Source organism: Heloderma suspectum, chromosome 6 (genome assembly GCF_057233095.1).
Source record: "Heloderma suspectum isolate Gila_16-S chromosome 6, 16-S_ref, whole genome shotgun sequence".
Lineage (NCBI taxonomy): Eukaryota > Metazoa > Chordata > Lepidosauria > Squamata > Helodermatidae > Heloderma > Heloderma suspectum.
Genome location: NC_139463.1, coordinates 101,847,100 through 101,862,950, shown reverse-complemented (window position 1 = coordinate 101,862,950; position 15,851 = coordinate 101,847,100). Strand labels below are relative to the sequence as shown.

Below are 15,851 nucleotides of genomic sequence, written 5' to 3'. Positions count from 1 at the left end.
CAGGGAGGGCTGTGTGTGGTCTTGTGGGTCAGAGAAACCAGGTTTCGGGAAGGAGGGTCTGGAAACTCTGGTGGGCTTTGAACAAAGTGGACTGGCAGTTGGGACTAAGGCAGCCTTCCCCAATCTGGTCCCCCGTCCAGATGTTTTAGACTTCAACTCCCATCAGCCCCAGACAGCATGGCCAGTGGTCAAGAATGCTGGGAGTTGTCATCCAAAACATCTGGAGGGAACCAGATTGGAGGAAGCTGTACTGAGCTCTAAGTCACCTTCCTTCAACCCATTGCCTTCCAGATGGCTTGAACTACAACCCCATCACCCCCTACCAGTGTGCCCATTGGCAGCCCTGGCTGGGGATGATCAAGGTTGTAGTACAACACATGTGGAGGGTGCTGGGTTGAGGGAGGCTGATCAAGGGCTTGTGAAACAGCAGATGAGGTGGTAAGCGTGTGCTTGGACTATACCACTTCAGACCGCGGGGGGGGGGTGCTCACATGACTGGATGCCCCTCTGCACAAAGCAGTTCCCTCCATGTAGAAAGTGAGCATGTTGGGGGCAGAGGCATTGGCCTGGCCCTCTCCCTGACACACTACAGTTCTGTGTGAAAGGAGATTTTCTGCTGTTCTCCTGAAATAGGATTTATGTCCTGCCTTTGCTATAAACGATTTCAAGCCAGCTCACAAGCAAAATCACCATGGAAAGCAGCAATATTTCATATTTTAATTCACTGTTCTCCAACCTGGGTCACTCCAGATGTTTTTGACTACCAACTCCCATCAGTCCCAGCCAGCATGGCCAGTGGTCAGGGATGATGGAAGATACAGTCAAAACATCTAGGGAGCACCAGCTTGGGGAAGGCTGCCATAATGAAACACCACTAGAAGTACAAAATGAAAAACATAAAATGCTACAGATAAAGCTGCAGCTAAAAAAAGATGAAAGGATGTGGGTGAAGGTGTGGGGTGAGTGAGGGTAGGGGGGTGGGAGGAGGAAGCGTTGGACGCATGAGAAAACCAGACAGACTTTGCCTGACATCTAACAGAGAATGAGAAAAGGCAAGCAGACGGTCCCACAATTTGGGTGCTACGACAGAGAAGGCCCTGTCTGGTAGGTCTTGCCTCCAGAGGCCTAACTTGCTAGATACATGGAGAGCTCCTGTAGATTCAGGCCAGTGGTCTCCTCATCACTGGCAGCCTTGACTGGCACCAGCTCTCCAAGGCCTCAGGCAAAGGTTTTTCTCAGCTCAGCTACCTGAGGAACGTTTTATTGGGAGACTGAGCCTGGGGCATCATAGGCATAATGCAGGGGAGGAGAACCTGCGGCCTGCCAGATGTTGCCGGGCTACAGCTCCCATCACCCCTGGCCATTGCTGGAGCTGATGAGAGTTGGTGGCTGACAACACGTGGAGGACCAGTGGTTCCACACCCTTGGCATTAAAGGAAAGGGATTCACTTCACCAGTAGTCAGTAACTGGTAGCCAGGTGTGGTCAGCAGGCCTGTCAGTGGCTCCCACCTGCCTCGCCGACCAGGACCGCCCCATGGGCCTTCCCGTCTGCTCGCCGCTGCTCCGAAGTCTGCAGCCTGTCTGCTTCATGGCCATGGAGAAGTGCTGCCGTGTTGGCATGCTTGGTGCAGGGGCAGGGCAAGGAATGCCACTGCTGCAGGGTGCTCACACGGCCTGGCTGAGCGCCTGGGTGGCAGCCCTCTGCCAGAGGCCAGCGGCATGCGCGGGGGGATCTCACTGCCTTGCCTTCTTCCAGGGCTTTCACAAAGAAGCAGCAGCAGATGAGCGCCCTCAAGGTCATGCAGCGCAACTGCGCGGCCTACCTCAAGCTGCGCCATTGGCAGTGGTGGCGACTCTTCACCAAGGTGGGTTGGAACTGCTGGACCTTGGAGCCGCCTCCAGCTTTCAGTGCGCCGGGGTTGAAGGGGGGCAGGGGCAGGTGCAGGGTGGAGAGAATGGCACCGATCGTCGCAGTGAAGAGGGCGAGTGGTGAGGGGAATCTTCCTTCTGCCTCCGGCCAGTAACTGGGAATGACAGGAGTTTCTCCCCCTGCCCCCTCCCCCCTCCCCAAACCCATGGCAGCCTCCAGGGGGCACAGCCTGTAGAGGGATTCTGAGCCCCATGGGATCTCCGTGAGCCCAGGGTTCCCGGAACAGGGCTTCTTGAGCCTTCAGCAGACTGTACCGAAGGTAGCATTTTTGGCAATGATGGCTTCTCTCCCTGCAGCGGTGGTGCATTATCACAAGGCACAGGACCCCAGGCCTGTGCTGTATGGGGGAATTGTTTGTGTTGTTTGTTTAAAGCATTTTTTTTGCCCATCTCTTCAGCTGAAAAAGGGTCGAGAGTGGCTCACAAAGATCGGTAATAAGGCAGGCCCTGATATCAGTCTTATAATCTAGAAGACACAGCACAAAAGGAAAAAGGATTGGGAGGGAGGAGGAAAAAAGCAAACTCAGGCAGACTAGCTCCTAATGACAAACTTCTTGTAAGTGTTCTTTCTGGCAGGGGGTGGGGGAGGTTAGCAAGCTCCCTGCAGCTGCTCCTTCGCTGGCCCAGGGGTGGGGCCAGGTTGGTTTCCCCCTTGCTGCAATGCCCTTCCTGGGAGGTGCAGGCTCCCCAGGGCCCTTGGCCTCTTGGCCTCTTGGCCTCTTGGCCTCTTGGCCTCTTGGCCTCTTGGCCAATGGCAGAGGCAGCAGCGTGCTGCCTTTCAGCTCTGCAGGCCAAGGGCAACTCTGAGGTGGAGCTGAGTGTTCTTTCAGGCAGGGAGGGACGAAGCAAGCTATTATCCAAGTACCCCAGTACTCTAGGCTTGCCTTTTTTAAACGAAGTACGGTCCAGGTCCTTGTGGCTGTGGGGAAAAGCTTGTGCAGTGCCTCGACCAGACTCTGATGCACCGATGCACTGTCCTTGCACAGCTTGCTGGCCCTCGGCCATGTCTTGCTGCCTCCCTGACCCCTTCTGGCCAGAGAATGTGGTCCAAGATAAGGTGGAAGAGGCCTGGGATGGCATGCTGGGTTGAACCTCTCCATGGAGATTCATTTCCCCCTTCTAGTTTGGCTCCCCCAGCGCCCTCCCTCTCCCTCTCCCTCTTTGCTTTCGCCAGGTGAAGCCCCTGTTGCAGGTAACGCGACAGGATGAGGTGATGCAAGCGAAGGCAGTGGAGCTGCAAAAGGTGCAGGAGAAACACACGAAAACCCAAATGGATCTCAAGGAACTGGAGAACAAATACCAGCAGGTGAGGAGAAGATCCTAAGAAGCTGTGGTGTCCAGCACCAGGTACTCCCAACCTCTGAAGGGCACAGTCCTATGCGTGTTTAGAGAAAAAAGTCCAACAACTCCCAATATGCCCCAGCCAGTCATGGCTGGCTGGGGCATGCTGAGAGTTGTAGGACTTTTTTCTGTCTAAACATGCATAGGACTGCATCCTAAGCCACACGTCTGTCCTGCACACCATTCTTCTCTGCCTATGGTTGAAATCTTTCCCTGTCCTCTTGTTCCCTTTCATCTGGAGCTACTGCCTGGTCCTCCCCTCCAGACATCTCTGTCCTCTCAAATCCATTCACAATCGATCTGCCTAACTCCTTCTCCTTCTCTTCTCGTTTACTAGGAGCAGGTTCTCCTCCTTCCCCTGAAAATGTCCCACTGGGATGTCTCTTCATTGCATTCTGCATCAAGCTTCTAGTCCATACTGCAAAATATCTCTGTCCCCCCTCCCTCAGCTGTACCAGCTCCCTTTTCTCCTCTTTACATCCTTGGTACAAGCAATCTACCATCTGACCATAGATCTTTGAGAAAAATTTACCTGAAATCTACAACCTACAAAATCCATTTGACCAGGAAGTAGATAAAAATCCATTTTCTCTGGCCATTGTGCTCCTTTCTCTGTGTCTTCTGCCATCCCAGGCCCTGTACTCTCAATAGGGTTTCAGAGAAATCCGGTTGGGGGTGGAGCTCGTCGAGCTTTCTTTGGCTCGGGCTCCTGGACTCCGTTCCATCTTCCGCCAGTTGGCCTGACTCGGTTCACAGAAAGTCAGGCTAGCTGGCAGATTTTCTGTATTTTTTTAATTTGCAGAAATAGGCATTTGTGAGATTTTCAGCCACAATTTGTGTAATTAGCGCAAATTGCGTGAATTGCAGCCACAATTTGTGCAAGTGTCTATTTCTGCAAATTTTAAAAAAGCTAGAAGTCCTGGAATTTTGGGGAAATGCGCGGCCTGGCTCACAAATGAAAGCTGAGTTGGGTGCGCCGCAGAAGTCCAGGAAGCCCCAAAAGGGCTGGATTTCCCAACAACGGACATACCTAACTCTGAACGGTCTGTTTCCAGCCTTTTATGTGATGGGGCCGTAGATCGTGGTCCTGCATGCAAACAGCCCCAGGTTCAGTCTCCAGTTTTAGAAGTATCTTGGGAAGCAGGGCTGGGCATGACCCTTGCCCAAGAACTCTGTGGCTGCCTAGAATAGATGGTGCAATATAGGGCTGCTCCTTGCATCCTAATGCCCTGTGCTCAAGACTCCAGGGTTCTCATGCTTGCCCCTCCGTGATCTCTGTTTCTCGGTAGCTCTCGGAGGAGAAGACCATCTTGGCTGAGCAGCTGCAGGCGGAGACGGAGCTGTTCGCTGAAGCAGAGGAGATGCGGGCGCGGCTGGCGGCTCGGAAGCAAGAGCTGGAGGACATCCTGCATGAGCTGGAGTCGCGGGTGGAAGAGGAGGAGGAGCGGTGCCAGCAGCTGCAGGGAGACAAGAAGAAGATGCAGCAGCACGTCCAGGTGAGAAGCTGGGGCAGGGGAAGCAGGCAGGTCAGGGTTGGCTGGAGGAGAGGGGCACTCGGGGGAAGGTGCTGGATCTTCCCTTGGTCGAAGTGGGTTTAAATTGGTCTACACTGTGTGTGGGGAGGGGGGAATAAAAAATACCTACAAATCGTTCTTAGTTTTGCAACTTTTATGCAGAAATCGGCTTTTCTTGGGGGCAAGCGTTAGAGTGTATGCATAGAGTGTGCACAGCCTTGGTCATATCTAGATGGCTCCTTATGCAGAATAAGGCCTTCTCTGTGGTAGCACCGCACTTTTGGAACTCCCATTGTAGAAAGGCCCATATGGGCCCATCCTCCTTTAAGTAGGCAACAAAAGATCTCTTTGTCCAATCCTGCTTTGTTAGAATGAATGAATTCGTTTATGATGTTTTTATCCCACCTGTCGTCCAAAGCACTCAGGGTGACATACATGGCTCCCCCGGCTTAATCTTTATAACAGTCCTGTGAGGTTAGGCTGGGAGGTAGTGATTGGCCCCAGGTGACCCAGTGAGCTTTGTGGCTGAGCGGAGATTTGAACCCTGGTCTCGCTGGCCCTTGTCTGACACTCAAATCCAGCCTCCCACAACCTGGTATCCTCCAAATGTTTTGGATTGCAAATCCCAGCATTCCTGACCATTGATCATGCAGGCAGGGGCTGATGGGGGTTGAAGTCCAAAACACCTGGAGGGCACTAGGTTGGGGAAAGCCATTGACTCTCCAATGGACTGAATATCAAGCTTGGAACACTCTGCTTAGTGGAGAGAATTCTGGGGCTTGATATACCAGCACCACATTTGTTATAAGATGCCAGAAGTTTCTTGACTCTCTCTCTCTCTCTCTCTCTCTCTCCCCCCCCCTCTCTCCTCCTTCTCCTTCTCCTTCTTCTTCTCCTTTCTAGGACCTTGAAGAGCAGCTGGAGGAGGAGGAGGCGGCCCGGCAGAAGCTGCAGCTGGAGAAAGTGAGCACGGAAGCCAAGCTGAAGAAAATGGAGGAAGACCTGCTGGTGCTCGAAGACCAAAACTCGAAGTTGCACAAAGTGAGTGTGGGCCCTTCTCTCCCCCCATAGTCTGCCTGCGCCCCCGCTGCAAAGAGAAACACTGTGTGTGGATGTGAGGTGCATGCACAGGCACGTGGATGGCGTGAGTCGTCCCTTCTTTGGGGCAGATCTTCTGTCATCCAAACCGATGTCCTGCTGGCATGGGGCAGTGAATCACAGCCTACTCCTGCTTGTGCAGAGCAGCCTGCCCAAGGAAAAACAAAGCCCTTAGCTCCCCAGCCCACAGCGAGCTCCGTGAGGAGATGAGGAGCTGGAGGGAGTATTTAGGGCAGGGGAGGGCAAACATTTGGGCCTGTGGTCACATTTGGAAATGCGAGAAACTGTCCTGGGCACAGCCATAAAATGGCTGCCATGGGTGGGCATGGATAGTCGCAAAGGAGGCATTCGTGGGAAATTAAGATGGCAGCACATAGAGGCTCCCACTTCGCTCTGAAGGAATCCCAGATGCCAGTAAGAAAATGTGAAAATGTTTTTTAAATAAACACTGGGAGGAGTAGGGAGTTTTGGTGGACACAAAAGAAGGTGTCTGGGGGCACATTGGTGCCTGTGGGTTGCTTAGCCTTGCATTAAAGCCTCCCCTCCTCCTCCCCTGTGATCTGATACAAGTCGCTGTTTCCTCACTGCTATCAGGCAGCTGGGAACAGCAGTCTGTTTCCTGCCCTGCTGCTGATGGCTGATCAGCTGGGCAGCAGGGGAAAGTGGGCGGAGCACCCACAGCTCTGCGGGCTGCACAGGGAGCAGCCGAGGGTCTCGCGTGTCCTGCGTTGCTCATACATGATTTAGGGGCATTAGCAAGGGGGCTAATGGAAAAGCTGGGTTGGTCAGGAATCCAGGAGCCAGTACTCCTGGGTTTCCAGAACAGCCAGGTTTTATTTTGCTCTTCCCCCCACGCCTCCCACCCTCCTTTTTATGCTCACTTCCCTCTTTGGCCGTTGCTTCCCCCAGGAGAGGAAGCTGATGGAGGAACGTCTCTCAGAGTTCACCTCTCACATGGCCGAGGAGGAGGAGAAGGTGAAGAGCCTGTCCAAACTGCGTAACAAATATGAAGCAGTCATGGCTGACATGGAAGGTGCGCTGAGAGATGGGCTACCCAGATTTTGCCAGGGGCAGCCAGGGATCTCCTCCCCCTGTTGTGGAAATCCCAAGCGGGTTTAGTGTGGGCTGGCGCCGGGGAGGGGGTGGCTTGCTGCTGTGGCAATGGAGGCATCGCATCCGCCCTGCCCTTCCCCCAGCAGCTTCTCAGCCAAAGTTTCCATGTGGGACACAGGGAACGAGTTGAGGGGGCAAGCTGTGTGGAGCCATTCCTCAGAGCAGGGAAGGCTGGTGGCTCCAATGTCAGTGGGCCAGTGAATCACCTTAGAGAGGTCCTTTAGAGCTCTGACTGGCTCTGACTGAATCCCTGGACTGGATGCACCGCCCCACTGACATCGGAGCTGACTTTTAACTCCGAGGCAGGACGCATGTGTGGCAGACAGAAGACTCTGGGTTCAGTCCTGGGCACCTCCAGTTAAAGGGTCTCTGAGAGGAGGACTGCAAAGGGATCCCTGCCCAAGCTCCTGCAGAGCCACTGCCAGTTGGAATAGACGAAGGGTGCTGAACCACAGTCCCAGGGCCTAAATCCAGCCCACCTGATATCTGAATCTGGCCCCCTGGGCTTCCCCAGAGTGCCCCTCCTGCTAGCTGCACTCCCTTTCGCTGTCCACTGATCCTTGGGTGGTGTTCCTGTTTTTGTGCATTTTCCCTCCATTCTTAAAGGATGAACAGCCTCTCTCAAGGCTTTGTTAGTGGCAGCGAGAGCGGTAGGCTAAAATATACTGGCATTTTGGCCCGCCTCTTTTGCCTTTGGCCCCGCCCACCACTGGGATGCAGCCCCTGGAGAGCTTCTCAGAAATGGAATTTGGCTCTCGGGCTGAAAGAGGTTCAGGAACAGCCCAGTTCTGGGGCTTAGGTGGACAAAGGGTCAGATCCAGTATAAGAAACCTTCCTGTGTTGATGTGCCTCCGTGATTCCCCCCACCCCCCCCCGGGAGTCTCTCCAAGGGATGGTGGTCTGTTTCCTAGCCTGACTTCCCCGTTTCTTGCCCTCCTCCAGACCGGCTGAAGAAGGAGGAAAAGGGGCGCCAGGAGCTGGAGAAGCTGAAGCGCAAGCTGGACGGGGAGGCAGGCGACCTGCAGGAGCAGGTGGCGGAGCTGCAGCAACAGCTGGAGGAGCTGCGCCAAGCCCTGGCGAGGAAGGAGGCCGAGCTGCAGGCTGCCCTGGCCCGGTAAGTAAGCCTGGCCTGGCTGGCCGGCTGGCCTAGAGCCCTCCTCGCTTGTATGGGAGCCACAGGGAGGCAGAGGCGCCTCCGCCGAGCGTCCCACTGAAAATCTTCACCTCGCAATGGAGCTTCAGTGTTTTTATGGGCCCAGCCTAGACAGGTGCTGGGACAGGGGTGAGAGATGAATACCATCTGTTCCACAAACAGCAGTCTCAGTACAAGGCACATGCTGAAGCTAAGGGCCAAACTAGACACAACAGCATTCACACCACGCAAAAGAGAACCAGCGTGGTGCAGTGGCAAGAGTGCTGGACTGGGACTCAGGATTGCCAGCTCCTAGTCCCCACTTGGCCACGAAGCTCCCTGGCTGATTTTGGGCCGGTCACTGACCTGGTTTGCACGACACGGTTGGCTCGTCATGGGCCATTTTGCCTTTGATGAACTGTGGCGCGTGCTGCATGCTGTTTTGACTGCGCAACCCCCAGCCGGACCAATTGGGGCTGCGCCGTGCCAGCCGAACCTGTTTATTGTGGGTTATTCAAGTGTTAAACAGCCCCTGCCCGATCCACAACTTGTATTAGGGGGTCAAGTGAGGATAGTTTAACCCTTGTTAACTCATGATGTCCTGTCATGAGATCCGGCCCACTGACTTGCTGCCTAGCCTACCTCACAGGGTGGTTGTGAGGATAAGATGGAGAGGAGGATCTCGTATGGCACCTTGGGCTCCTTGGAGGAAAATGTGTAATATACATGGAACAAATAAAGAAATGAAATAAAATAAATTTCTTTCTAAAAGTACATTGCAGGGGGCGGGGGCAGGATCTGAACTGTGACCCTGGCATGGGGGGTGGAGGGCTTTAACCCTCTGCTCACCACTCTAGTCCCAATCCAAATAAGGGGGCCCTGTGCCTGCAATTTACATTTTAAAAGCAATCTGTGCAATTGCTTGAATGGCATCTTGTCTAGCTTGGCCCTAAGCAGTTCTCGGTCTGGTCTGGGCTTGGATGGGAGGCTGTCTGCATACCCTCATTTGCATTGCCTTGACCTCCTGCGAGATAGAGATGTGATAAAAAATGAGCTGAGCTGAGCAAGATGGATGAATGGTGCTCCCGTTGGGACTGCTGGGAGAGAGGAGCAGCACAAGAGATTCCAGAGCTGAACCTTGGCTCAGACTTAAGTCTTGGCCCAGGCCTACCTGGAGCAAATTCCTTTTTGGTTTCTCCCCCTGGAATTACCTAGGAAGAATAAATACCAGTCAAAGAAATTGTCACCAGGATAAATGGGATTTCTGAAGAGCATGTGAAAGTGGTGGTTTAGTAGGGGAATGGTGCCTTTGCCACCCACTATAATTCTTCGGAGCCGCCTTCCCCAACCTGGCGCCCTCCGGATGCATTGGACTACAACTGCCATCATTCCCAGCTGGCTTGTTGGGGATGATGGGACTTGCCATTCAGCATGCCTGGGGGGCAACAGGAAGGTTGCTTTGGACTGAGGGAGATGGAGGCTGTTGGGAGCTGTACAGGATCAGGCAAGGATTTATTGGCTGAACTCTAGAACGGGTCAATCCCAGGGACTTGGGAGATCCTGCCCTGCAGCCCCAAACTGGTGTGATTGTCATGACCTTCCCAGGGAAGCCTGGGAAATTGGGACTGTTGGACCAAGCCTAGTTCTTGACCTACGATTCCCAAGGTTCATGAGAAAGGAACCACAACAGTGTGCATTGATAGTAATTCAGCCGTCCCCAACCTGGTGCCCTCCAGATGAGTTGGACTGCAACTCCCAGCATCCCCCAGCCAGCATCCTCTCTGGACCCTTCCGTCACTCTCCAAAGGCGTTTCCGCTCTCCCTCTCTCTCCTTCTGGATACCGTGCGCCACCAGCTCCCCCACTTTCCCCTTCGCAGCCCACCCCCACCCCCCACCCCCCGCCTGGCCATCACATCCCTCTGACCTTTCCTGCCCACCTTGCAGAGCGGAGGAAGAAGCGGCGCAGAAGAACGCGGTGTTGAAGTCCCTGCGTGAGCTGCAGGCGCAGCTGGCCGAGCTGCAGGAGGACATGGAGTCGGAGAAGGCGGCCCGCACCAAGGCCGAGAAGCAGCGGCGCGACCTGGGTGAGGAGCTGGAGGCGCTGAAGACCGAACTCGAGGACACGCTGGACTCGACGGCCACGCAGCAAGAGCTACGGTAAAGGGCCGCCCGGGGCAGTGCCTGCCCCACCACTGAGCCTGCTGCATTATGGGCAGAACATCAGGGTATATAAGCCACTATCACACACCCCCAAGCACGCACAGACACACCCTGCTAGCCCCATCTGTTCCCTGTCGTAGGTCAAAGCGGGAGCAGGAAGTGACTGAGCTCAAGAAGACCATCGAGGAAGAGGTCAAGGCGCACGAAGCACAGGTGGTGGAGATGCGCCAGCGCCACACAACTGCCCTGGAGGAGCTGTCGGAGCAGTTGGAGCAGTCGCGCCGGGTGTGCAGCTTCGGAGCATGGTTCCTGGGGTTCCTGGGATGAAATGAGAGGATGTCGTGCAGGGGTGCAGAACTCAGGCCCAGGGCCCCAGTCTGGCCCTCCTGGGGTTCCCTAGGTGCCCACCCCCTTTCTCCTGGCCCACCCCCTTCCTCCAGCCACCCATTGTTTAGTGGTTCTCCCCCCACCCCCCGTAAAGGTTGAAATGTCTCCCCTAAGGCTTAGTTACTGGCAGTAAGAATGTGAAGCTAAAATATGCTGGTATTTGGGGGGGGGGGGTTGGCCCCAACCCTTTTTGCCTTTGGCCCCACCTGCCACTGGAACACGGCCCCCAAGAGCTTCTTCAAAATGGAATGCGGCCCTCGGGCTGGAAGAAGTTCAGCACCCCTGGAGTAGTGCCTTGGAAGGGGACAGGCTTTGGGAATGCTCGCTCCTAGTGGGTTGGAGGCCGGGAGGGTCTAAGGGAGGGATGAGGATGTGTGACCCTCCGGCTGTCGTTGGACTGCAGCTCCCATGAACCCTCACCATTGGCCCTGCTGGCTAGGGCTGATGGGAGCTGCAGTCCAATAACTTTTCGAGGGCCACATGTTCCCCTCTCCTAGTGTAAGAGTCAGGACGGTCGGGTGTTTGAGCATTAAGATAGGTTAGGAAGGGCTGATGGTTCAAAACGAGGGAGGGTTTGTCTGTATTTAGAGCTCCCTGGATCCTCTGATACCCTTACTCCCTAGTAAGCGTGCTTAGAATTGCGGCCTTGGTGGGCTTGAGAAGAGGAGAGCGTCTGAGAGCCAAGACTTGGTGGGTTCTTACTTCTATCTCTCCACGGTCTCCAGTTCAAAGTTACCCTGGAGAAAACCAAGCAAGCCATGGAAGGGGAGAATGCCGAGATGCAGAAGGAGCTGAAGGTCCTACAAGGGGCCAAGCTGGAGTCAGAGCAACGGCGCAAGAAGCTGGAGAGTCAAGTCCAGGAGTTGCAGCTCCGGACTGTGGATAGTGAAAGAGTGAAGACTGAGCTCACAGAGAGGCTGGTGAAGCTGCAGGTAGGTGTAGAAGATGGCTGTGTGTGGGTGGGAGGGAGGGAGGGAGGGGATGATTTCAGAAGGCAACCATATTTCAAATCGCTTCCTTCTGACCCCCCAGTCCTCGTGTTTCAGGTCCTTATACCCATGTAATCTTCTTCCCAGTCTTATTTTAAGGCTCTTGCATATCTCTAAGTGTTCTCTGTGCCTTGCTGACTTTGCACCTAACCAACCCACAGAATTCTATGTTTAGAATTCATTATGCAAGATATTCACTAAATAGATTTTTTTATTATTCCACTGCAGAGATTGAGGTTTTGAGAGGATTGGGAAAATGTTGGGTAGCTGCTAGGATGATAGATGGTTATGAATAGAGGAGAGGCTCCAAGGTGGGGAGTAAATTGGCAAGTAGGGATGCAGCTGAATGGTGGTGAATAGCCAAGGGAGTGGATCTCAAAGGTTACATGTCACTGAAACAACCCTGGCCCAAAACTACTAGAGGCCATGCCCAGTTGCCTGTCTGGCTCCTGATCCTTCACCAACCGCTCTTTGCAGTTTTCAAGCTTTTCTGTGCATCCATGAGAACTAGAACTGTGCATGTTTTATTTAAAAGAAAGCCAAGCTCCATAAGGTGCTGCATTTTGTACCTAATGAGTCCTTGCTTGTGGAATGGATGCATGGAATGCGCAGCCATGATCTTATCCCTAGCTTTCACCTTGGGAGAGGTTGCATTTGATTTCTCATGATGCATTTTGACCTCATCTTTGGTATTTTCTGTCTGCTGTCTTCATCTTCTGTAAACAGAATGAGCTCGATGGAGTCTCCGGTACCCTTGGAAGTGCGGAGTCCAAGACAATAAAGCTCACCAAAGACCTGGCCAGCGTAGAATCCCACCTGCAAGATACTCAGGTACGTGGCAAGCACGGGAGTGTGAGACAGAGCAAGTTTGAATGACAAGCATATGTCTTTTGTACAGGAAGGGATGCAATTCTTACCTCTGTCTCTCAGAAGATCATGACTGTTTGGATTCTCTGGGAGGTTTAGGGAGGGGCAGAATGGGGAAGACGGCAGTGGGTTGAATGTGCACCTTGGGCCTGTGCAGTGTTGATAGATAGCCAAACTTAGCCACACATTCACAGTGATTCTGGATACGTCACAGTCTCTTTTGACCTCTGTTTTCTCTGTTTGTCAAATGGGAATGAATGTGGCCTATTTCACAGGATTCAGTGAGAACAAACAAGATTAGTCTGTAAAGCACTCTGTATACTTCGCATGCTGTAAAAAAGAAAAAACCCTCTCCAGATATTCAGCTGCTTACAAATTAAATCATCATGTGTCATTAAAAACCAGTAAACTCAACAAAAGTGGGCTCTAACGGCCAGAAAGGCATCTAGCACCGAATTTATCTACTCATAAAAACATCCTTAAAAGTTTGTTTTAAAGACAAATTACTTTGGAATTCTTTAAATGTTAGGAGGGACAGGCACCGATGGCCCTCAATGGATAACACGTAACATAACATAATTCTGGGGCCACTGTCAAGAAGGCTCCACCCCATCCCCTGACAGCTTTTTGCCTTCCATCATAGAGGACTTTAAGCCACTTGACCTTTTGATGGGTGGTCAGGGGGTTGGATTCCAGGCTTCTTTGCAACAGGCACCTGCCTGAGTTCTCTAGGAAAGTTCTAGTGACGGGGGGAGCAACCTGTGTCCCTAGCGCCGCTTGCAGCTGAGGACTAATTTCAAAAGCCCTTTGCATGTAATCAGTTCAGACCTCTGGCAAGAGCTATCTGTCCCTTCCATGGCGGCTCACTGTTTGGGAAGGAAGAGGGAGCGACGGGGTATCCCGCTGACTTTTAACTCTGGCCCTGCTCTATGCTGGCTTTGACCCCACCCCCCGCCGACATGCCCCCCACCCCCCCGAAGGAATGACTTGTCAGAAAAGCGTTGCCCACTGCTGGTCTAGAAGGATAGAGGTGGGTATGCTGAGAACTAGGGATGGCCAAATGAGTGATGTTTGAGATCACCAGTATTCTCCAGATGTCGACTCAGTGCTCGCTCGGCCTGAAGGGTAAACTTGCACAAACAGAGCAGAGTTCGAATGGGGGGTTGTGCAAATTCCGCCCCAGATTTGAGCAAATTTCCTCCATGGGTTAAAGCAGAGCTAATTCAGATTCAGAGGCAATTTGCACAAATTAGGGAATTTGCGCAAACCAAACTGGGAATAGGAAATGAGACAAACACAAGCACGTGTTTGACCATTTGTTAATACTTTTGGTGGACATGCGCTTACTCCCAGAGCTTTGAACAGGACCTGCTTGCATGTTTTGTGAGCAAAAACAAAATTCCCAGACATCCCTACTGAGAACCAAGACTCCTAATTTCTTTGGAGAGGGGAGAAGCTGAGTGGATTTGGGAATCCTGTTCCCAGGCAGAGAGGGATAGGTTTGGTCTCTTAACATGCATGCTTTTTGTCCTCCTCCCCTCGCACCTCCTAATCCCAGGAACTGCTCCAGGAAGAGACACGGCAGAAGCTGAATCTGAGCTCACGAGTCCGGCAGCTGGAGGAGGAGAAAGGAGGTCTGCTGGAGCAGCTCGAGGAGGAGGAAGCTGCCAAGGCCAACTTCACCCGCCAGATCCAGAGCCTGCAGCAGCAGGTGGGATTGAAAGGAGTGGCAGAAAGAGGGCAACATCCCCACAAAGTCCATCCCCCCAAATAAAAACGAGCATTCTGATTTCAGTGGGTCTTGTGGAGGGATGTGTCTGCCAGGGAAGCCATGTGGGGGAGGCTTGGCCACGTTTTATCTCAAGTAAATCACTTTCTTCAAGTCCCAAAGGGATTCTTAAAAAGAAAAAAGATCAGGGCTCGCCCTTCTCTCTCTCGCTGGGAAAATGTAAATCCTGGCCCAGTTCTGCCAGATCTCCTTCCCTCTATCTGTGCACAAAAGGGAAAAAGGAGTTTTATTTCACCACTACCTCCGTCCTGGCACCAGGGCTTGGAAAAGTGCCTGTAATCTTAAATAGGCGGTGGTGCTTCATCTTCCAGTGTGGAAAATGCATTGCCTAGTCTTGTGAGCTACAGAGAGAGACAGCTCACCCTCCCTTTTGGCCAGAGATTTGCTGAAAGTATGGTAAAAAAAATTATAACAAAAGAAAACAAAGATGATACCTGGGTAAACACATGTTAATAGGGTTGTTTCTTAAGTTGTTCCGCGTTGTCCACATACAAAGAAAGCAAGCACAATAAAGTCACGGTGGGAGAGGAGCTGGGCTTTCGCTTGCTGCAAGAACTCTTATCATAAAACTTGGCCTCCCGTTTCCCAACATCCTACATGGAGTAAGTGAGGGTGTGTGTGCGGGGTAGGCTTGGTTGGGCACCTGCTGAGGGCCCGCATCCCTGCAGGGCCCACTTAGGAGCCCCCTGGACTTGTTCCTCCTCTTCAGCACTGTGACCTGCTTGTTCACCTGCCTCTTGCTCCGGCCCAGGCAACAGAGGTGGTGGTGGTGAGGAGGAGCAGCTTATGCCACTGTCCGCTTGCTCACTGGCTCTCTGCCTGTCAGGCAAGCCAGCACTCGCAGTGATGAGAAAGAGGGTGAGGGGCAATCGTAGCTGGTGGCAATGGTGGTGGGGAGGGGGCCCATTAACGATGTCCTGCCCAAGGGCCCTTACAAACCACGGGCCAGCGCTGTGTGCGTGTCTGTGGGCAGCGTGTGATTCCTCTGTGACAATTTCACCACAGGTGATGGAGACCAAGAAGAAACTGGAGGACGACGCAGGCACGGCAGAATCACTAGAAGAGGCCCGCCGCCAGGCTGCCAAGGAGCTGGAGGCACTCTCCTTGCGCTACGAGGAGCGTGTCCAGACCTGCGACAAGCTAGAGAAAGGGCGGACCCGACTGCAGCAGGAGCTGGATGACGTCACCGTAGCGCTGGACCAGCAGCGCCAGGTGGTCTCGGCGCTAGAGAAGAAGCAGAAGAAATTCGACCAGGTGAGGCCTGTGTTTCCCTATGAAGTCCCTTTGCCAAGTCGAGGTGGTTATTTCCCCCCAAACAGTACTTCTCCCCTCCGTCAGCTCAGCTAAATATCCCCCTAAACTAGAGCTGTTGAAACCTTTTCAGCTCAAGGGCCAAATTCATTTTCAGCACTCTCAGGGGCAGCGTTCCAGTGGTGGGTGAGGCCAGAGGCGAAAGGGGAAGGGCCATAATACTAGGAATACCAGCAAGTTTGAGCTTAAAGCTCTGACTGCCAGTAACAAAGCCTCAGG

At 53.2% G+C, this 15,851-nt stretch overlaps 1 protein-coding gene across 5 annotated transcripts in view; it reads left to right on the top strand.

Moving 5' to 3' along the window:
- The window catches only part of LOC146342125 (myosin-10-like), a 75,100-nt gene that overhangs the window by 41,287 nt on the left and 17,962 nt on the right, over positions 1–15,851 (top strand). For all 5 annotated transcript variants that reach the window (XM_084805694.1, XM_084805692.1, XM_084805693.1 and 2 more), the window contains 12 exons: positions 1,758–1,866; positions 3,105–3,236; positions 4,561–4,767; positions 5,689–5,826; positions 6,793–6,916; positions 7,939–8,110; positions 10,074–10,286; positions 10,430–10,574; positions 11,402–11,608; positions 12,392–12,496; positions 14,091–14,243; positions 15,327–15,575. In XM_084805694.1, coding sequence (XP_084661820.1) covers positions 1,758–1,866; positions 3,105–3,236; positions 4,561–4,767; positions 5,689–5,826; positions 6,793–6,916; positions 7,939–8,110; positions 10,074–10,286; positions 10,430–10,574; positions 11,402–11,608; positions 12,392–12,496; positions 14,091–14,243; positions 15,327–15,575 — 1,954 coding nt within the window. The remainder of the gene's footprint in view (positions 1–1,757; positions 1,867–3,104; positions 3,237–4,560; positions 4,768–5,688; positions 5,827–6,792; positions 6,917–7,938; positions 8,111–10,073; positions 10,287–10,429; positions 10,575–11,401; positions 11,609–12,391; positions 12,497–14,090; positions 14,244–15,326; positions 15,576–15,851) is intronic.